General features: G+C 45.8%; 4 protein-coding genes across 8 annotated transcripts; 2 read left to right on the top strand and 2 right to left on the bottom strand.

Moving 5' to 3' along the window:
- Window positions 1-304: 304 nt before the first annotated feature.
- Window positions 305-5,559, bottom strand: LOC117645767 (vacuolar protein sorting-associated protein 18 homolog). 2 transcript variants are annotated; one of them, XM_034386164.1, is made up of 18 exons: window positions 5,404-5,559; window positions 4,874-4,979; window positions 4,602-4,785; window positions 4,343-4,515; window positions 4,089-4,268; window positions 3,791-3,980; window positions 3,595-3,716; window positions 3,339-3,518; window positions 3,142-3,258; window positions 2,958-3,070; window positions 2,755-2,866; window positions 2,492-2,668; window positions 1,736-2,411; window positions 1,511-1,662; window positions 1,328-1,425; window positions 1,061-1,229; window positions 838-977; window positions 305-745 (listed from the first exon to the last, which is right to left on the bottom strand). In XM_034386164.1, exons 2-18 carry the CDS (start codon window positions 4,946-4,948, stop codon window positions 682-684), a joined length of 2,922 nt encoding a protein of 973 aa, XP_034242055.1. In that variant the 5' UTR covers window positions 4,949-4,979; window positions 5,404-5,559; the 3' UTR covers window positions 305-681. The 2 variants fall into 2 exon arrangements, with proteins under 2 accessions (XP_034242055.1, XP_034242056.1); XM_034386165.1 differs by lacking the exon at window positions 5,404-5,559 and adding an exon at window positions 5,216-5,236.
- A 223-nt stretch (window positions 5,560-5,782) lies between these two features.
- On the bottom strand, window positions 5,783-10,476 carry LOC117645769 (centrosomal protein of 120 kDa). 2 transcript variants are annotated; one of them, XM_034386167.1, is made up of 12 exons: window positions 10,221-10,476; window positions 9,644-9,924; window positions 9,448-9,576; window positions 9,144-9,359; window positions 8,801-9,067; window positions 8,439-8,697; window positions 7,738-8,354; window positions 7,474-7,656; window positions 7,290-7,388; window positions 7,036-7,203; window positions 6,813-6,943; window positions 5,783-6,741 (listed from the first exon to the last, which is right to left on the bottom strand). In XM_034386167.1, exons 1-12 carry the CDS (start codon window positions 10,276-10,278, stop codon window positions 6,642-6,644), a joined length of 2,508 nt encoding a protein of 835 aa, XP_034242058.1. In that variant the 5' UTR covers window positions 10,279-10,476; the 3' UTR covers window positions 5,783-6,641. The 2 variants fall into 2 exon arrangements, with proteins under 2 accessions (XP_034242058.1, XP_034242057.1); XM_034386166.1 differs by having other exon boundaries at window positions 7,738-8,357; window positions 10,221-10,474.
- A 137-nt stretch (window positions 10,477-10,613) lies between these two features.
- On the top strand, window positions 10,614-13,162 carry LOC117645771 (60S ribosomal protein L9). 3 transcript variants are annotated; one of them, XM_034386170.1, is made up of 4 exons: window positions 10,614-10,752; window positions 11,341-11,605; window positions 11,685-11,898; window positions 13,036-13,162. In XM_034386170.1, exons 2-4 carry the CDS (start codon window positions 11,348-11,350, stop codon window positions 13,137-13,139), a joined length of 576 nt encoding a protein of 191 aa, XP_034242061.1. In that variant the 5' UTR covers window positions 10,614-10,752; window positions 11,341-11,347; the 3' UTR covers window positions 13,140-13,162. The 3 variants fall into 3 exon arrangements, with proteins under 3 accessions (XP_034242061.1, XP_034242062.1, XP_034242063.1); XM_034386171.1 differs by having other exon boundaries at window positions 10,732-10,820; XM_034386172.1 differs by lacking the exon at window positions 10,614-10,752 and adding an exon at window positions 10,939-10,957.
- Window positions 13,163-15,271: 2,109 nt separating this feature from the next.
- LOC117645770 (segmentation protein even-skipped) lies at window positions 15,272-19,390 on the top strand. The gene is made up of 3 exons (XM_034386169.1): window positions 15,272-15,880; window positions 17,264-17,451; window positions 17,984-19,390. Exons 1-3 carry the CDS (start codon window positions 15,529-15,531, stop codon window positions 18,881-18,883), a joined length of 1,440 nt encoding a protein of 479 aa, XP_034242060.1. The 5' UTR covers window positions 15,272-15,528; the 3' UTR covers window positions 18,884-19,390.
- Window positions 19,391-20,282: the final 892 nt, after the last annotated feature.

Raw genomic sequence — 20,282 nt, 5'->3', positions numbered from 1 at the left:
TTGTAGTCAAGTGCCTACTTGATGTACACAATACCATTGTACAGCTTTAAGGTATGCAAAGACTGTCATTAGAAAATGTATTTTTTTCAACCTGTTGTGTGTACTTTGTTAGTGAATAGGGGATGGACTGTTAGTGTCAGAACCTAGTTTTTTTTATAAGTGTCGTCATAATGTGAAAATAAAATTCCGCACAGTATCCAGCTAACGTTTCATTACTCTCCAGTTGTCACTGACCCACCACTACTGCATTCTGAAAATATTAAATGGGGGTAAGTTGGGAAAGAAAAGTGCAGGATACAAAAAGTATATCCTTCTTTTTTTTTAATTTTAAATACATAGTTATAAAATTTATACAATGAGAAGAAGAATAATCTTAGTAAAAGACATACAGGAAAAAATAAACTAAACAAAAAAATAGTACTTGATCACTTACATAGAGTGATAAGGAACAAAAAAAACTAGCGAACTGTACTAATATCACAGCAACAAATATTTCCTTGACTAATTGTGGATATTTATTAGACTTAATAGATTGGAAGTTAATGATGCACTTTTTTTTATGTAATCAAATTGATTGGGAAAAGTTAAGATAACAAAGCAGAACTGAGCAAAACTTACAGACACACATTTGTTCATGCATCTGTCTTCCAGATCAATCGGTTGGGGAGTTGAATGATGAGTTTACTTCCATTCCTTCATTATTTGATCATATTCCTCTTCCTCAACAAATGGACGATCAATAGACCTGAAACATGAGCAGAGAGCAAGCATGTTGTTATGTACCAGTATTCCAGAATGAAGTAATTCTTCAATTCATTTAGTAAAATAGGGCCTTACTTTATCATAATTTCTCCACAGTAAAGACATTCAGAGGCAACAATTGCATCGATGTCTCCTTTCAGTTGATCTCTAGCAGAAATACTTGCAGAACTAATTGAGACTGTATCATCTTTAGATGTCATTGAAGCAAGTTGTCTCTGAAAAACCCATACAATGTATGTCGTAAGATTATGTGTATGTGCTCTGGAAGGCAACGTTACCAATATTCACCATCACTCACCTGATACTCATGAAGCTTGTTGCGCTTGCCAGATGGGAGCACTGGCTCCAGCTCTTTCAACAAACAATCGGAATGGAAGGAATGCCCACAAGGGAAAAGGTAGAACGGCCTCAGTAATAGTTGTAATGAGCATTCCTCACAAGTTTTAGAGCTATTTACAACTGTGTACCTGAGAAATAGCAGTGAGAGAAAATGAAAAGAAAAATCAAACTACGGGTATGTTTTTCTATATTCTAGCACAGGGCTACAATTAATTTCGAGCAATACCTCTTACGGAATGAGTTAATCTCGTCTCGGATGAGCTCTGCAGACTTTGAAGCTTCTTCCATTTCATCCTTCAAATCTTGAATGTGTTGATTGTACACCTTAAGAGACCAAAAAGAAAAAAACATTAAAAATATCCAGTTTTAAATAAAACACACCTGAGGTAATTCAATTAAAAAGGTTTACCTGCAATGAGGTGCAAATTGCATCTTTAAAGTGATCAATGGTAACAAAATCTGAGAAAAATGGAAGTATATCTTCTATTTTCACTAGAGGGCACTGCTGGAGGAACTCCATGGCTTGCTGAATGTCATTTTTCTCACTCACAACATGCTTAGCTGAAAATGAACTCAATTAAATCACTGTAAACCATAAACTGCAGAAGGCATCAAAACCCTTCAAAACACTGACCAATTTTTAGCCATAGCTTCTTCTGAAGTTCTGGATCACATTGCGGTTGACTGGCAATATCTTTGGCTTGCTGAATATTCTCCTTCAGTGCTAAATCAACAGCAGACTCCCAAAGACCCAGCAAAGCAGACAACCTGACACAGGCTTCATTTAACTTGTGCTCACGACATAAACGTAAAGCATAGTGAGGATCATAATGCACAGACGAAACATCATCTCCTTCAGATATCAAATACTTCTTCAGTCCATTTGGCTGGAACTTAGCATATAGCATCAGAAGATAATTGTGGATGGCCTGGTCTTTGACGTGCAATTTGTGGACAGAAAACTCTAAATAAAAGATGGCTTCATCCACTACTTTGGGATCACGTAAGTCACAAGCAATGAGGGCTGGTAGTAGTTTTACAGGCTCTAGAGCGCTTCCCTGAGATATAAGAGCTGATATTGTTTGCTTGGGCCTCGCTTGCATGAGGGCTGGAGCAAACTCATAGAATAATTGCTTTTGGTGTTGGCTTTTAAGAACTTCAAGAGCTTCTCCATAGTCTCCTTTGTACAAATGATGACGGATAACCTTTTCAAAGTCTCTATTAATGCTTGTAAGCTTCACAAGATTTTCTTTGTCTCCATGACTTGCAATTAAACTATAAATTTTCTCACAGTTGCGTTTAATACAATCCTGCATTTAGAACACAAGATGGTTAGAGACAGAAATACTAAATAAGGCATATCCAAATTGTATAAAAAGAAAATACAAACCATCACAAGTTTTTCTCCAAGAAATGCATCAAAGTCCTTCTGCAAGTTTATATATTCTACTGACTTTTCCTTCTTCTGGTCTCTTAGTTCTCCAAGTTGGTTCAAAAACAATTCTAATACCCATATGACAATCATAGTAATTTGTGTTTTGTCTTGAGGGCGCAATAATTCCAACCGCTAAAAAAAGTGGTTCAAAATTTATATGCCGTACTCCAGGAAAAAAAAAAATTAAGAACAAGGTAAATTTTAAAAAAAAATCATACCTTTTTCAGGAACAGCTTGAGAGCCTGCATTTGACGAACTTGTAGAAACTTCAGTGAAATTTCTTCAAATGAAGACTGAGTTTGGGCATAGTGCACTGCACTTTCATCATACCTAAAACAGAAAAAGATAAGAGTATGAAAGAGACATGTCAGCAATTTTTACTAATAAAACAAATAATGCGCTTGAAACAAAGTAAACATACTGTTTATCATCAAAAAACATTTCTGCCTGCTTAACCATGACCTGATCCATAAAAGCAGGGTTATTGCCACAGTACTTTTTAGCTAAATCAAATTTTCCCTTTTCAATGTACACCTGAAAGTAAACCAGTATTAGAGCATGCAATGTGTCAGGTATTCAGACTTAATGTACAGATCAATGCTAACCTGCCACACATTGCGATCTTCTTTAGTAACTTTGTACTTGAACACGGCTCTCTCTGTAAAAGCCCAAATGGTACTTTTAAGAGGATCTTTTGTAATATTGATAAGCTTTCCGAAGGCCTGTAGGACAAAAATTAGAGTCAGAAGTTTGCAAAATGCAGTTGAATTTTTTTACTGAGTTAAGAAAAATAAAAACCAACCTCATTAAAACCATCTTCAAATACAACATCATTGTTCAGAAGTGAGACACCTTTAACATGATCAGAGTACATAAGCAATGCATGAAATTCTGTTAGTACAAATGAGATGGGTGCTGAGGATGGATAAGTCAGTAAGCCGCGCTGGCAAATCACTTTATCATCACCAGAATTCAAATCCAACTGTAAAAGAAGTCAATGGGATTCAATGTCAAGATGTCAGGTAAGAAATCAACGATAATAAAATATTCAAACATACCTCTCCACAAAAGAGGCCACGTTCAACAAGCCAAGCACACTGTGTTGGAAGTTTACCTTCACTTGGATAGTAAAATTGCAGCTTGGAATACTTTAACTTGGATATCATGCTAACAAATTGTTCTATAAAAAAAAATATCTTTCAGTTAATTTGACATCAAGTATAAGAGTAAATAATACTTACATGGAGTACTTACCTGCTTTGTTCAAATAACCATTGAAAATTTGTTGAAAAAAAGGGCGTTCATTGACATTACCAGCAGAGCCTCCAAATTCATAAAGACGTTCCAAAGTCGTTACAACAATAAAGTAATTGTCAGAGTTTGGTATGCAATGAAATTCTATTCCGGTGATAGGGATGTTGCTCCCTCTCCCAATATCAAATACCTACCAATGTTACAAAGAAACAAAAAAAAACAGAAAGTTTACAAAAACGATTTGTCACAAAAATTTGGAAGAGTCTCAATCTTTTATCTCTTATCTATAGTGACATACCTGCTTGAAGTACTGTTCCAAACTATTTCCAGCAAAAATTCTATCACCATCAGTTCTAATTTCTGTTTCAAAAATTGCACCTTTGGAAGTTCCCAAGAGAATAGGGCCCGTGCTTGTCTCGGAGGACATGGTGAAGCTCCAGGCAACAGATGTCACTTCTGCTCCCTTAAGTTTACTTGTCTGCAACAATCATAAAATATAGTCAAACAAAACAATAAGAAGGATACATAGTATAAGAGGGAAAGAAGACTTACAGGTTTGATCTTGGTGGATCTTCTATTGAGATACAGCAGTTGACAGTATGGTTGGACATGGACATCACCCTGATGCCGAGACACAGCAGCAAGAAGCAGGTGTTCGCCAGATGGGTCCAGGTATAGCCCTGTGAGTCTCAGTTGGTTTGTGAGCACTTTACTCATATCAATTACTGGAAAAAAAAAAAATTTAATTAAAATTTTAAATAGAATAATGAAGTACTTTTTAAAATACAGCGGAAGGTTTCTAAATGGATACCTTCTGGCTTGTCGGGTTGTTTCAAATCTAGTCTGAGAAGTTGCTGATTGGCCATGGCAAGAACAACAAGATTATTGCTCACAACCAAATGGGTAATAGACTCCGGAGGAGCAAAGTTCACCTTCTGCTTACTAAACATTGGCACTTCTTCCTCAAGCTTCATATGTATAAACCCAGTGGTACTCTATCACAGAGAAAAGAAGAGAGAAACAATAATGTCACACACAGTAAAGGAAGAAGCGATCAAAAGCAGCTACGGTAAAAGAACTTACCATCTCTGGTCGAGTAGGTAAAGTTGACGATAATTTAGATCTTGGTTGGTCGTACTGATCAAACAAGTTTGCCATGGTGTCGTGTTATAAAATCACAGCTAGGAAACTGGAAGCACACAAAAATAAAAATTTGTCACTTAAATAAATGAAGATGCATTTTGTAGATCACAGACAATGAAAACTCAGAGAAATGAAATCAAGAGTACATTTCTTTTCTTTTCGTTATATTTATTTTAGTTTTCCAAAGGACAAATATCAATGACATGACATGTCAGCTTGAAATGTTAAAGTGTCAGTCAATCAAAAGAGGTTAGCTTTTTCTACCAGAACAACGGGATCTACCGAGTAAACGTTACAGAGAAGGGCCACAGCTTTGAAACACTTTCATTTTCACAAAGGTTGGAGGAATTCTATTCATTCGGAAAGACGAAACAGTATTTAAACATGAAATCTTGACTCAGGGAAAATTAATTTAACTACTTTAAAGGCCCTACAAACACTGTTTTTTATAGAACGTACAGAAATTTTACCTTTGAATTAGTAGTTTTCAGTTGTGTAGAGGAGAGCAACAAGAGCGTCGCCTATCCTAACACAAATCACAACAAATACACTCCACAAAGTTACGTTAACCTCATTTGAAGTGCCAGACCATCCCCTAACCCCACCCATCCAACCACCTCTCTTCCCTCACTCCTGGCCTTCCCCTCCCCTCCCCCTCCCTCCCCAGACTGTCAAATTGTGAATGCAAGCAACTAAAACAAATAAAGCAAAAATGAATGTTGATACACCTATCTTCAAGCTTCCCACTAGCATTACTGATTCAAATTTTACTAACAAATTACTATTGAGACTTGGCCTCCTCCGATAGGATTCTACCTGTCGATTGGGCAAGAAGAGATAATGCGAGTGTTAAATTTATCATGCAAATTATATTTTTATTTTCAAATCGGATTGTAATTAATTAAAACATTTTTAACACATTGTTTACATTGATTTATTTTACTTTCAAGTGAGCACTTATGAAATAATCTACATATATCATACAAAAGGAGAACGGATACCTCACACAAAGCCTCCCTAAACAAAATAATACAAAATTATGAAGTTTCTTTGGTATTTCAAGCTCCTACAGTATCTTGATAAATTCAATACTCAGTCAAGCATAAAAATCTTCTCATGCGCGCAACTCTACTCCCTAATTTTAATCTTACAAACATCATAATGAGTGATTTCATTCCAGCGATCAATGAAGTTTAGTTGGCTTTACCCTTGATGTCACCAATTCAGCCAAGGGGTGAAAGTAAAAACTAAGAGCACTAGTAACTTCTCTGCCAAGGTTTTTGTATGTCAGGCCGACTATTTGTGTCTTTTCAGCCCATCTGGGTATTTCCGGTAAAAAGACAAAGCAAGGACCAAATTTCTCTCAAGAAAATAGCAAACTACCACAAAACATTACTACGCACTAGATATACCAGAAGTGATGAAGAGCTCACCAGTAACTATTCCTAAGGAGCTTGTCTCATGCTCAGGAAGAAATTGTGGCAAAATAATAGGTCTTAAATAACAAAACAATTAAGAGGAACATATTAGGGCTAAATTGACATTTCAGCCAAATTTTATACAATTTGGTGACATTAAGAGCTCGATGCTGTATGGTATGGAATCTGTCAAGAGTTAATTTGAGTTCGACTTTACGAAGCAACCCAATTTGTATGCCTTAAAAGCAGTTTTCACGTCTTGGCATGAACAACATGGTATGTAGTATACTCTAATGAGAGTTGAAGTAGGCTAGCTCTTGCCGTAAATTTTCTAAAGTCCTTTGATCTCTTTGAAGCTCTGTTTCTTCTTTATTCAGTAAATTCTCCAAGCTACAAGAAACAAAAGACACCATCAAAGTTATGTACAATAATTCACAAGTATTATTAATTTATTTACGTACCATTTGCTGTTTTCTGAGCTCTGTGAAAATTGGAGTTTAGCTTGGTTCATTTCACGAACAGCTCGGCCCCACTGCTCCTTAAAGTAGGCTTTTGATTGTAATGACTCATTCAGTTTTCCTTCAAGTTGATCCTGTTTGTACATACCATGTTATCAAAGAACCAAGCTCAATAAAATTAGACAAGGAAAAATATATTTTGAAAATAAAATTTTGGGCCACTAACCACTTGAGTTATTAGTTGCGACACTTGTTTATGGCTCATTCCACATGTTTGGTTAGCGGGAGCAGCTGAAGCTTTCTGATTGAGTTCATGTCGTAAAGTTTCATTTTCAGACTCAAGCTCTTTCAATCTAATTTCAAGCTTTGAACATTTGGATTCAACTAAAGCAACCTAGTAACAGCATAGGAATAAAAGATACAAAATGACCATTATCCTTGGTTAACACAAATGAGTAATAGAAAAAAAAAATAACATACCTTGAGTTTCACACCTTCATCAAGCCTTTGGGCGGCAAGAGTGAGTTCTTGGAACTTTATTTGATACTGCATGTCCAAACTCTCCTTTGCTTTCCGCAGCTATTAAGAGAGTGAGTAAAACATAAAGTCAAAAAAAAAAGAAATAAATCGCACACCAAAATATTTAATTGCTCAATGCGCATACCTCCTGCTCTCTTGTAGAACATGTTTTTAAACGGTCTTTGAGGTCCTGCTTTGCACTGGACAATGTGTTAGCCATAGCTTTGCACTCCTCCACTTTGTTCTCTAGTTCAGTGTTCTGTGCCTTCACTTTCCTTGTCCATTCTTCAGTAACTCGTGCAAGGTGTTCAACTTCTTTCTGTTTCAGCTGCATGAAAAGAAACCAAGACGTCCAAATAATTTTGCTGTGAGACAAAACTAAATAATGAGAAGTACTGAAGTAACCTACTTCTGCTAAAAATATTTCTTGTTGCTTCTCTTTCCAATCCTCTAGTTCTTCAACAATTTTGTAAGCTGTACTGGTATCAAGGGGCATTGTGGGTTCAATTTCAACAAGAGTACGAGCAGGGACGCAATTAATTTCAGGAGACTTAGATGTAATTGATGACTGTTGTGGTGGATGTTGAATGGCATCACCTTTACTGCATTTAGATTTAATGGCTTGACCCTCCTCAACAGCAATAACCACTGGTAATGTGGTTTCTTGCATGGCAGTACAACTTTTTGAGGCTTCTTTATTCAAGGAATGAAAGCTGCTGACCCCCAACTGATTTGCAGCCAATTTCGCATTTTGCAAAGCTTTGGGATCTGCTGCAGTTTTTCCAGCACCAATTCTCAGAGAATGATCTAGATAACTATTTTCTGGTGTTACAGGGGCGCCCGCGCCTGCACTTATGTCCTGATCAATTCCAAGTTTAATAATTTCATCTTCTGGTCCACAATTTGCTTTTGTTGGTGCAATAGTTTGAGTCAATCCAGGGGCTACTGGGATCCAAACAGGACCATTTTGTGAGGTCACAATGAATGTATCATGAGACTGCCGACTCTCGGATCTGGAAGAAGTATCTTCTGAAAAGAAAACAGAAAGGAATGACAGGAATGAAAACTACATCTAGTTAATAATATGTGTATATTCCTGAATTTCCTTACCCTGAGAAACAATACATGAGGGAAAAGATAAATTATCACACATCAGTTTGGTCTGATTGGTAACTTGCTGGGCTTGGTGAGGAGTTGCCTGAGATGCAGCGAGTTGCAGCTTGGTAGTAATCTCAACACTTGGTTGAACACCACCGTGCACAGGAAAGCTTCTGGATCTTGAACTCACTAGTTTACACTTTTGTGAAAATGATGTCAGACCATTAAATTCATGGGCAAAGGACTGCATGTCATTGGTGGGCACCAAAGACTAAACATGAAAATGTAGAAATAGATTAGGATGCTTTAATAAAATAATATAAAATGTCTTTGAGTAGAGTTGTTTAAGTTGAAACCTATTTTCAGTAACAGACCCTTATGTGCAGTTCAGCAGCAGCAATTTCTTGTCCCAAATAAAACAGACTAACTAACGCACAAGGTTTCTCTTGTAGATACTGGTGCAGAACTGACAGTGAAGTGCGTATGGGGAGAACGACTTCCTCATTTATTGTGCATACTGGTCCGGGGCTCTTATCTCCAAACAGCTTAGTTTGGAAACTGTGACCCATAAGTGTAAAGGCAATTTGGAAAGGTTTCAAGTTGCTATCAACATCACAAAACTTTTCGTAGCCGCGGAGTAACTGCAAGCAACAAGTTTATTGAGGAACACATTGATGAGATAATATTTATATACAACATATTTTACGAATTACATACCAGTTCCAATTCAAGAGCATGTTTTACAGTGAAGTTCAGGAGCAGCAAATCAATGGATGAACATTCTGACCCCAATTGAATACAGCCTTGCTTTAATTCTGGAGCAGGTAGGGTTGATGCTGGATTCGATGGTCTTGATTTTTCTGCGTTTCTAGAATCTGCTGCCTCTGTCTGCTTGTCAGGCAACACAATTGTAGGTGGGATACTTCTACCCTCCTGCTCAGTCAGGAGAAAGAAACACAAATAATGCATACTGAACAGTACAGAGGTAAGTTAACTTTTTTAAATTGTAAATAAATTGTACCCAAATACTGCTTGGAAGAGGCTGGCTCAAGGAATTGGGCTCTTGAATTGTAAGACTCAACAATAATTCTGGTTGAAGTGCTTTTGCTTCAGCAGGCACACCAATAAGTTTGTGCCATTTCTCATTTACCTAAACCAAAAAGTTAATTCAACATTCAGGATGGTTTCTGGTTTACATAAATTGTGTAAATACGTACATTGTTCAGTGATCCCCTTGGAAGAACTTGGGCAGATTTAATGTTTAAAAGTATGGAGCCAATGCAATCGCGTTGGTTACTTGGGCCAACAGTAAAACACTCTAACTTCATAGGTGTATTGCTTGCCCTGAATCTTCGAAGGTTTCTCTTGTCTGTTTCCCAGACCAGGTCAATATGGAACAATGGATCTGGACTCGGTGGAACCACCTCAGTTTCAAGAAAGATTCCATTTGTTCCCGCAACTATTACAATTGGACTTTTTAGGAAGCCAAAACCATGACCTGGCAACAAAAACCAAAGCAAGCATTTTAGGACATGTGCAAATTTTAAACACAAAGCTGATTCCTGGATTATAGAGAGAGAGCAAGAGAGAGAGGCTCCGTGCTATGGCCTTTGCATTTAGCATAAGGTTCGCTACAAAAAATTATACACATCCACTAGAGAGAGTTCTGCTAGTTAGAGAGCTGACTGGTGTGATTTCTGTTAATGTGTGCATCTTTTAATAACTTTTTGTTCAGATGCAACGAATGATGGTGACAATGCCGTATAAATGCATTAAACTGACAGTTGAACTAACCTTCTCTGATACTCAATTTTAGATGAATAGATGGACCACTTAGTTCTTGCAAAGACATAGCGCTTCACTATGCGGTCTGCATTGACATGTACCACACAGGTTGATACAGATCATACAGACTGAGGGTGGGATTCAATTTGACCTTTCAGCACAAATCAAATCAACAAATCTGCGCTTTGGGTTTAAAATCTACTGTTTACACCGCCATGGAAACACTTGGATCGGGATACGAAATTTTCATATCCCCATGGTGCAGCGCTATGAAAAATTTACACTCTGTCTGTTATTTTTCTTTTTGACGCTTGAACTACATTTGAACGCTTTTCTTTGTCTTTGTTTCTATTTTCTCATTTCTGATTTCGATTATAAATGTTCTTTTACCATAAACTTTATGCAGCCATTAGACAACTATTTTGTTCTTATCTCTTAGCCAATCGCGGCAAGAAAAACATGAAGAAAAAGCAAAGGAAGTACTTTGAGTCTTTGCAAGGCGGTTATGGTTTCTTTCCGGTTTAGGTGGTGGCAATAACGTGTAAGTGTGTGGATTTTGGAAAATTTGTTATCCCTTTTCATCGACCATTATTGGGGAAAGTCTTGAACGTAATGCATCGCTTCTCAATTTCGGAGCCTTTCTCGGTTTACTCCGGCCCTTGATCCAAATTCACGAAATCGCTAGATGTGAAAAAGCCGTCAGTGCATTGCAGCTCAGTGTGCTGCCGTTTCTCGCCGCTGTTTTGGTTTCTTCACTTCTGTTGCATTTTCGCATCTATTTCACCTTTCACTCTACAGCACATATTTTCCGAGTCGTGCTTTGCCTGAATATTGATCTATCATATTCTTGTTTTTGCTTTTACCTTGTGTTTACCTATGCGTTACTTCCTCCCGGTACCAGCTACGGTACTAAGTATTCGCCGAATTTCCCTCTACATGCTTGTGTCCTAAATATAGTTTCGTCAACGCATTTTTAAAAATAATTTTCCTTGTAACTTCGTCTATTTTTTAGTCTGCATTCGTTACGCAACAGTACTTTGAAGTGGATTTGTTTAGTGGTTCCTAACCTCTCTCTCCGACGTGGTTAACCCCTGACACACTGTTAACAGCCTTCTGTTTTGCGTTTCAGAGCCAAGATGAAACAGATCATCGGTAAACAGGAGGTGAAGATCCCCGAGGGGATCAAGGTGTCTGTCAACAAACGTGTTGTTACCGTCACCGGCCCCCGTGGTGTCCTCAAGAGGTCGTTCAAACATCTTGCCCTCACCATGTACATGACGAAAGGCAAAGAGCGCAAACTTCGCGTTGAGAAGTGGTTTGGCAGCAAGAAGGAACTTGCAGCCGTGAGAACCGTCTGCTCTCACATTGAGAACTTGATAAAGGGAGTCACCAAGGTAAGACAGTTTGACAGGTATGCCCTTTAATTTTGAGTGAATGGAGGTGGAAGCTAACAATTTGTGTCACCTGTTGTAGGGTTTCCTGTACAAAATGCGTGCAGTATATGCTCACTTCCCCATTAACTGTGTCACCTCCGAAAACAACACTGTCTTGGAAGTACGAAACTTCTTGGGTGAGAAGTACATCCGTAGAGTTCAGATGGCCAAGGGAGTTACCGTTGTTAACTCCACGAAACAAAAGGACGAGCTTATCATCGAGGGAAACAACCTTGAGGATGTTTCAAAATCAGGTACGCAACTTGCTGACAATTGAAGGTTTTGGGATTTTCATGCTGGCTAGCTTGAGCATGGATGCCATTCAATACCAACAGGATCTAGAATGTTCTGTGTTAAAGTCTGAATTCGTTAATTTGTCTATTAAGGTTCATGTCAATCCTCTTTAGGGAACTGACTTCTCTGATGTCATTCAATTATCTGAAATGTTATTTTGTTGAAGTTCTTTAGTGCCTTTACACGTATGCTTTAATTTCATTAAAAACTCATGATGATCAATCTTTCGGGGCTGACAGCACTGATGTCATCCAATACCAACATGTTCTGATATGTGATTATGTAGAATTTATGAAATGCCATTAGATTTTTATTTGATCTTTGAAAATTCATGATGATTAATCTTTCGGGGCTGACAGCACTGATGTCATCCAATACCAACATGTTCTGATATATGATCACCGTACAGAATTTATGAAATGCCATAAGGTTTTTTATTTGGTCTTTTATTAAGAATTCGTGATGATCAATCTTTCGGGGCTGACAGCACTGATGTCATCCAATACCAACATGTTCTGATATGCCTCTATTTAAAAGTCCTGTAATGTCATTTTTTACTAAGACTTCATGATGTTTACATCTTTCGGGGCTGACTACACTGATGCCATCCGATGTTCTGATATGTCTTTGTGTAAAAGTTTTGAAATGCTTCCAGATTTTTATCTTTTTTTTTTTTGGAAATTTATGATGGGGCTGACTACACGGATGTAGTCCAATACCAACATGTTCTTATGTGTCATGTAGAAATTCTGGAATGGATTTATCTATTTTATGTTTACTGAGACTTCATGATGTTTACATCTTTCGGGGCTGACTACACTGATGCCATCCGATGTTCTGATATGTCTACATGTGAAAGTTTTTAAATGCCACTAGATTTTTCTTAAACTCATGATGATCAATCTTTCGGGGCTGACTACACTGATGTCATCCAATACCAACATGTTCTGAAGCATCACCAGATGTAAAATAGGATATTTATGTTCAGATAGTTCATATTCTTGATATTTCCTTTTTTTTTCCTCTTGCGCTGGTGTGCTATGTTAACTCCCTGTTTTTGATGTCTTTTTCTAACTCAACTTTTGTTTTGCTTTCAGCTGCCCTTATCCAACAGTCCACAACCGTCAAGAACAAGGATATCCGAAAGTTTTTGGATGGTCTTTATGTGTCTGAGAAAACAACTGTTGTCCAAGATGAATAAACATGGTGATACTTGAATTCTCATTTCTCTCAGATTTCTTCGCCTCTTCCCCCCCAACTCTTTTTGTATGTATTTATGTGCATTGCTGAAATTTAATACTTATGTACAGTAGTATTAATTTCCCCAACTGCTGAAGTTGATGTGTTTGGGACGCTGTCGCGGGCTGGCTTCGTTCCGGTCAAGCAAGGACGCTCAATTTTACTGGCAGTATAGGCCTTGTACACCAGAAACACCAATTTTTGTCCTCATTTAAATTTACCTTGACTCAAGAAAGTGGATGCTTTGCGGCTCAGGGGCCTGCAACTCTTGGGACTTAAAAATATGGCTGTAAAACGCCCCAGGGAACCTAGCTGTAACCAATTATAACTTTTTAAAATTAACTCTCTGTTAAAGGAGGCATTCATTGGAGCCAATAACATCATATATTGGATTGATATTAGTGCCTGTTCATGAGACTATACTCCAATAATTTTTGAAAGAATCAGTGGCTGATAATGGAAATCGAAGTTGGCATGGAATTGCTCCCCAAGGAGGGTTCCCCACCTGTCCAGAGTGCCAGAGTTACACACCCGTGTTGCGGCCCGGCACCCGTAGCTTCACAGAAACTGGCCTGACAGTCCTTACTCGACAAGCAAGTATTATCCGTTAAAGTAGGCTACTTACTCTGGCCTGCAATGGGACAAATTTGCTTGCCGCGTGTAGATATAGATGCGCAGTTGACTGCTGAAAATCGACCGTAACATACGTCGCGCAACAAATGAGGGGGATGTCTGGACAGCTTTCCTGTTCGCTCAGCGCCGGGAGGGTAGGCAACCCAACGCACACGGCGTCCGCCACCGCGTAGATACTCCGTGCCTCAGAGGTGAGTCCAGGGCAAGGATGCCGGACTGTTGACGGACGTCCTCGCTGTCGTCAGCGTTCAGATCAGGATTGCTTGGATTGCTAGTCTCAGCATGGGATGAGAATCCGGAACTAGGAGCAAAGACTAAGATCGGAAATGGGAAAAGGGTCACAGCACAATACTTTGGGGTCGCGGTGTAGTGCCTCGGGTTGCGATACATACCATCCCGCCTCCCTCACCGTAGAGGCAAGAAACGTTATATTACGTACCCAGGTTAAACATGTCTTTCGACGCGGAAGACAGTTAAAAATACAAAAAGGACAAAGTAATTAGGAAGGTAATAAATAGCGTAAATTTTGCGTAATTCTGGTTGTACCGGGACGGGAGGGAGTTGTGCTTCCCGCACTTCCCGGGGTAGTACAGCTAGAGAGACCGCCGCACGCGACTCGGGTGGGTCTAGAGACGGCTGCAGGGGGTGGTGTTGCGACAGTTGCCTATCTACAGAGGCAAGGTGCGACTAGTTTTGCTTTTGGGGCAGTTTCTCCTCCCCCCGGATCCGCGCTTGCCCGACTCGCACTTTGGCGTTGGGGCTTCCCTCCCCTTCCCGCGGTGAGCAGGGGCCGGGTACTGCGTGGCTAGCAGGCTGATTCCGAGAGTCGTTTTCGTCGCTCCGTCTCTCTCGCACTCATGGGGCGTGCCGAATAGGTGCGAGAGAGACGGAGCGACGAAAACGACTCTCGGAATCTGCCTGCTAGGGCGCTAATGCGTCGCGCGGTCCGTGCTCGCCCTGACGAAGATAGGGGCGAGGCAGCCCGGCGGCACGGGGGCCCTGCGCCCTGCGGCGCGGCAAGCCGTGGGGCCCCAGCCCCGCCCTTCCCGCCGTCGCCGCCCGTCCGCGCCCGTCGCCTCTCGCGTTCCCGCCCATCCTTCACGCGTCCTGGCCGCCCTGAAGGCAGGCCGTCCTCCCCGTCCTCGCGGCCCGCAGCCCGCCACAGCCAATGGGCGGCGACGTGCCTCCGCGTGCCAAGCGTGCCTCGTCCCGGGAGTGACGCCCCGGCCAATGGCGCGCCTGGGCGCGCCGCCCCCACCCCACCACCACCCCCACCACCGCGGCGCCGTGCCCCCTCCCCCACCGCGCCTCGCCACGCCCCGCCACGCCCCGCCAAGCCTCGCAGCCTCCGGTCTCCAACTCGTAAACGGATCTGGCCCGCAGCCCTCCCCCGCCTGCCCCCACCCCGCCCCGCGCCGTCGCTAATAGCTTGTTATATCCTTGCAGTTAGCCGCCATCCAGGCCAGGCAGGCAGGCAGGCAGCCCCGCGGCCAGCCCGCAGCCAGCCTATCCGCACCGGAGCGGCGGTGGTGGGGGTGGCGGAGCAGCCGAGAGAGTCCTTCTCGTCTCGTCGCTTCACTTGACTTCAGTCCTCGCCCTCAGCTCGATCAGTGCAGTGCAGTGCTACGGAAGCATCCCTACCAGTGCATCACCACCCTTGCGCGAGTGCGTGTTAGTGCAAAGTCAGTGCGGTGTGAGTGTGTTTGAGGAGTGCCGCTATGCAGTCCTTCCACAGCCAGCTGGAGCTCCACGGCCTGCACAACATGGTCCTGAAGGCGCACCACCACCACCACGACGACAACAACAACAGCAACGAGGCCAAGAACATCCTCATGCAGCACCCCGCGCTGCAGCAGCACCCCCTCATGATGCACCACCACCAGGACTCGGCCACCCCGAGCCCGTCCTGCTCGCCGGTCGTCGTGGACGTGCTGCCCCCCGCGTACACCTCGCCGACGACGTCGTCGTCGTCCGCCACGTCGCCCACGCCGTCGTACAGCATGCTCAACGCCAGGCATCAGGACGGCGACAGCCCCTCCAAGTCCAGCAAGGCCGGCGATGACTCGAAAGGTGAGCACGGGCGCCGACAAGCATGCTGACAAGCTGGCAGCGCCTTCGCGATCGCAGTGTGTCGCGCTATCAATTCGCTGCCGTGTCCTGTGTCCGCCGGGCGGCCAGGACGGCGACAACGGCGCGGACTGAGCGACACCGGCAGGCCCCCGTCCGGACGTGTCATTAGCCGCTAATCGGTTTGCGGTCCATTGGGGTCGTTATCGGAGTCCCTCGCGTCCCCTCGACCCGACACATGCAGGGGAGGAGCAGGGAGCGGCCTGCCGCACGGCCTGCCGTTGCTGTCTCTGTCGCACTCATGGGGCTCTGAGGGCGCGGGGAGGACAGCGCGACAGGGCAGCGCTGGCAGCGCGTGCCTCCCTGTCAGGGACTCCCTGTCGCGCAGTCCGTGTGTGGGGCGTGCTGGGGACTTCCGGGGTGGCCGACGGACGGTGCCGACGGACCGCCGTGGCTACTACCGGGGGCGGGGCGGGGCGGGGCGGGCGCCAGGCGAGTGGAGTTACTTAGCAGGCGGGCCAGAGGCGCCACCTAAATTAGTTAGCGTCTCCGGGATTGAAACGCGATACCCCAGCCACTCCAGGCAAGCAGGCTGGGCACGCAGGCGGGGCGTTCCTGGGGGCGTTCCTGGGGGCGTTCCTAGGGGCGTTCCTGGGGGCGTTCCTGGGGGCGTTTTTTGGGGCGTTCCTCGGAACGCTCCTCGCGGTGACGACGGGTCATTATCACCCTGCCTCGCTTCGCGGTGCTTCCAGCGCTTCCGCTTCGCCTGGCTTCGCATGCTTCGCACATCGGGGGAGCGTACGACAGGAAAGGACAGTCGTCCATCCATCATGGTCTAGTAATCGGTTCGCCGTGTTTCTCCGTGGTTCGGCCGGTGCCCAACCCTGCCACCGGGTGCCTGACAGTGCCCGACCGGCCGGCCGGCCGGCGAGGCCGAGAAGGAAGCACCTTTATTGCTTTTATTGCTTCATGGATGCCGAGACGCCCGGGCGGACGGCGGGACACGGCGGCACCGGCGGCACACTGTGTGCGTCTGTGTGATGGGCGATTGGCAGGCCTGCTGATGAGGGTGACGGGTCCGAAGCGCAGTGCGACAGCTTCGGCTGTCATAAGGCGTGTTTCTCCCAATTGTTTGCCGTCACATGACACAGGTGACACTCACGTGACGCGCTTACAAACGACATGCCTGTTTTAGCCCTGTGTCTGCGCGCTGCCGCCGCCACTCCGCCGCCCCGTCCTAACGGCACTCTCCGCGCTGCGCGGGTGGGGTGGGGACTAAGTGGGGACCGGACTGTGCCTTTCCTTTCCCGCGAAGAGGGCTCGCTCGGAAGATCTCGGAACGTGAGGCACTTGTCGCTGACTCCAACCTGTGTCGTCTTTTTGCAGATCTGTCGCCCGGCAACGCGGGCAACGGCAACAGCACGGCGGAGCAGAACCTGCGCCGCTACCGCACCGCCTTCAGCCGCGACCAGCTGGCGCGCCTGGAGAAGGAGTTCCTCCGCGAGAACTACGTGTCGCGGCCGCGGCGATGCGAGCTGGCCGCGCAGCTGCACCTCCCCGAGTCCACGATCAAGGTGAGCGGCCGTCCTCTCCTTTCTGTTCGGCCCCGGCATCGGCCGGCATCGCCCCGCCCGGCCCACACGCAGCCCGGCATCATGCTGGCATGCAGCAGCGCGGCATGGCACCGTAATGGCCTCTTAGTACCCGGGTGGCAATTGGAGTCATTAACGCCTCGCCGCGGAGCCATCCAGCCGACGTGTGTGTGTGTGCCTGCGTGCGTGTGCGTGCGTGTGTGGCACGGTCCAGCCGCGCCGATGATGGTCTTGGAGGGGCCCTGCCTGGGCCTGGGCGGCCAGGCGGCCAAGCCCGGTAGCCCACGGCGGCACGGGCACACACAGAGTCCCGCCGCGCCGCGCCACAAAGTGTTAAACGTCCCGATGTAAAATGATTAGCACGTCGCCCGGACCTTCCCTGCCTCCTCCTCCTCCGGCCCATGTTTGCTGCCGCGCCCCGTGTGTGCGGTACGCGGTGCCTCGCAGTGTGCCGCGCGTTCGAAAGGAAGTGGTGCCTAGACACTAATGCACGCTTTGTTTCTTCTTTCCGCAGGTCTGGTTCCAAAACCGACGCATGAAGGACAAGCGCAACCGCCTGGCCCTGGCCTGGCCCTACGCCGTGTACTCGGACCCCGCCCTGGCCGCCTCCATCTTGCAGGCCGCCGCCGCGTCCGCGGGGGTGGGCGTCGGTGGGCTGCCCGGGCTGGCGGCCGCCTTCAGCCCCTACCCGCTGCCACACTACTACCACCCGCACGCGCACCCTCAGGCCGCGGCGCACCCCGCGCACCCCCCGCCGCCATCGTCGCTGCCGCGCTACGGCTACCCCGCGGCGCCGCCCATGCACCCGCTGCACCGACCCGCCCCGACGCCCGCCGCCGCGCCGCAGCCCGCCGTCAGCATGGCCGGGGGTGTATCCCCGCTGCGGTCCCCGCTCAGCTCGCCGCCGTGCCCCAGCACCGGCTTCCTGCGCCACGGCGCCGCCCTGGGCCAGGGCCTCGGCCAGGGCCTCAGCCCGTTCGCCGCCGTGCCCTCCATGGGCACGCCCATGCCCTGCCCGCTGCGCCTGAGCCGCCTCAGCCCCACGCACTCCGAGCACAGCTCTGGCACCGTGTCGCCCACCACCGTGTCGCCGACGGCCGCCTCGCCCGGCGCGGCTTCCCCCGCCGGTGCGGACGCCGCCGAGGACTGCGACGGCTCCGGCAGCTGCCGGTGTGGCATCGTCAACTGCGTGGCGTCGTCTTCGGCCTCGGCCACCCTGAGCACGCCCTCCTTGTCGTCGTCGGCCGCGGCCGTGTCGAGGCTGCTCATGGCCTCGGCCAGCCTACCGCCCGCACCGCTCGCCGCGCATCGCAAGGGCCTCGGTACCACCACCATCACCGACAACGGCGTCACGGTGCACCACGAGCCCGAGCCGCCCAAGCTGTTCCAGCCCTACAAGACCGAGACGGCGTAGAGCTTAGACGGCATTGCCTGTGTTTCTGAGATCTCCTTCAGTTCCTTTGGAACTCGATTGTTTCGATTGTCGGAATGCTTAGGTCTTTTCGTGCAATAACTTGCTGCTATGCAGAGCGCTGTTGGAGCGGCGCGTCCAAACTAAAAACGTGATATGATACTTGCACCAATTCCTCCATCATTACGTTACCTTGTTTTATTTTTATAATTTCTCGTCTTTGTACTGTTCCCGCCTCCACTGCCTCCTGTGCTGGCGTAGCCATTACCACTCTGATGTGATGTTGTAGTGTATATATAATTGAGGAAAACCTTGTTGTAATTTATTTGTGTTTTGAGAATCTTAGTTGGTGAATGGAGAGGGTGTCTATGTTTTATTGAATGATTGTTCTGTTATTGGTGTATCGTCAAACCAAAGAAGTGATGTATGAAAAATATATATTAAGTGATTTTATGTGCTATATATACTATTGAATTGATTGTGTTCAAATACACGCAGTTAATTAAACAACTCGCACTTTTTTCTTCCATTGTCTCCTTTCTCTCCTCGTATTTGACCACATCTGACAATCAAAGGTAGACAAATAAAACGGGGGCATGAGACTTCTGCGCCTCATGGAAAACAAAAGTCGGTCATGCAAGGAAAGAGGTTCAATACATACGGGAAGGCATCACATCGAAAGATGCCTCGATGAAAGATATCGAAAGGCAGATGCAATCGAAGTACGGATGGTAAAGAAATAAAATGTGACGGCGAGGCTGTAAAGGGGTGCGTTGTGCGTCGGCGCGTCGGCGCGTGCGCATTGTGCAACTCATGATTGCGCGTCGTCCCGTTCGCGCCTCGCGCCACTCCCAGGACACTAAGGCCACATTCAGATTCACGTTCGCGTTTCTTACACCGGCCCAAGAAACGGGCGTCAAGAGGTGGGGGACTCCAAGCATTGCTCAGTCTGTCATTAGCATCTGTTGCGGGGCGCGGAGCTCAACCCGCAGTCCGTCTCCCCGCCCCTGCATCCCTGTACGAATACTCAAGATCGATAACAGCAGAAACGACTGTGAAATTCAGTGTTTATTCAATTTCAATCACGTTTTTTCTTGCTCGCGCCGACTCCAAACTGGCGAAAGGGCTGGTGCCGGCCGGCTGCTGCATCATACACGGGATGATGCATGGTCGATTTTATGAGGGGAGAGGAACATCATTATATAGTAGTGACCCGGCCGCTTCCCTCCTCCCTCCTCTCCCCTCCTGATATGGTGCGCGCAGTGCAGGCAGCCACCCGCCCATGTCATTGCCCATTGTAATCGGCAGTCACAACAAAGCCCTGTGTTTTGATTCGCTATAATGTTTATCTCCCCTACGCCTCGCGCCTCGCGGCCCGCGGCCCGGTCGTCACGCGTCGTCG

The sequence above is a fragment of the Thrips palmi genome, unplaced genomic scaffold (genome assembly GCF_012932325.1).
Source record: "Thrips palmi isolate BJ-2018 unplaced genomic scaffold, TpBJ-2018v1 HiC_scaffold_19, whole genome shotgun sequence".
Classification (NCBI taxonomy): Eukaryota; Metazoa; Arthropoda; class Insecta; order Thysanoptera; family Thripidae; genus Thrips; species Thrips palmi.
The sequence above is the reverse complement of the archived record's forward strand: the minus strand, read 5'-3'. Positions and strand labels throughout refer to the sequence as shown.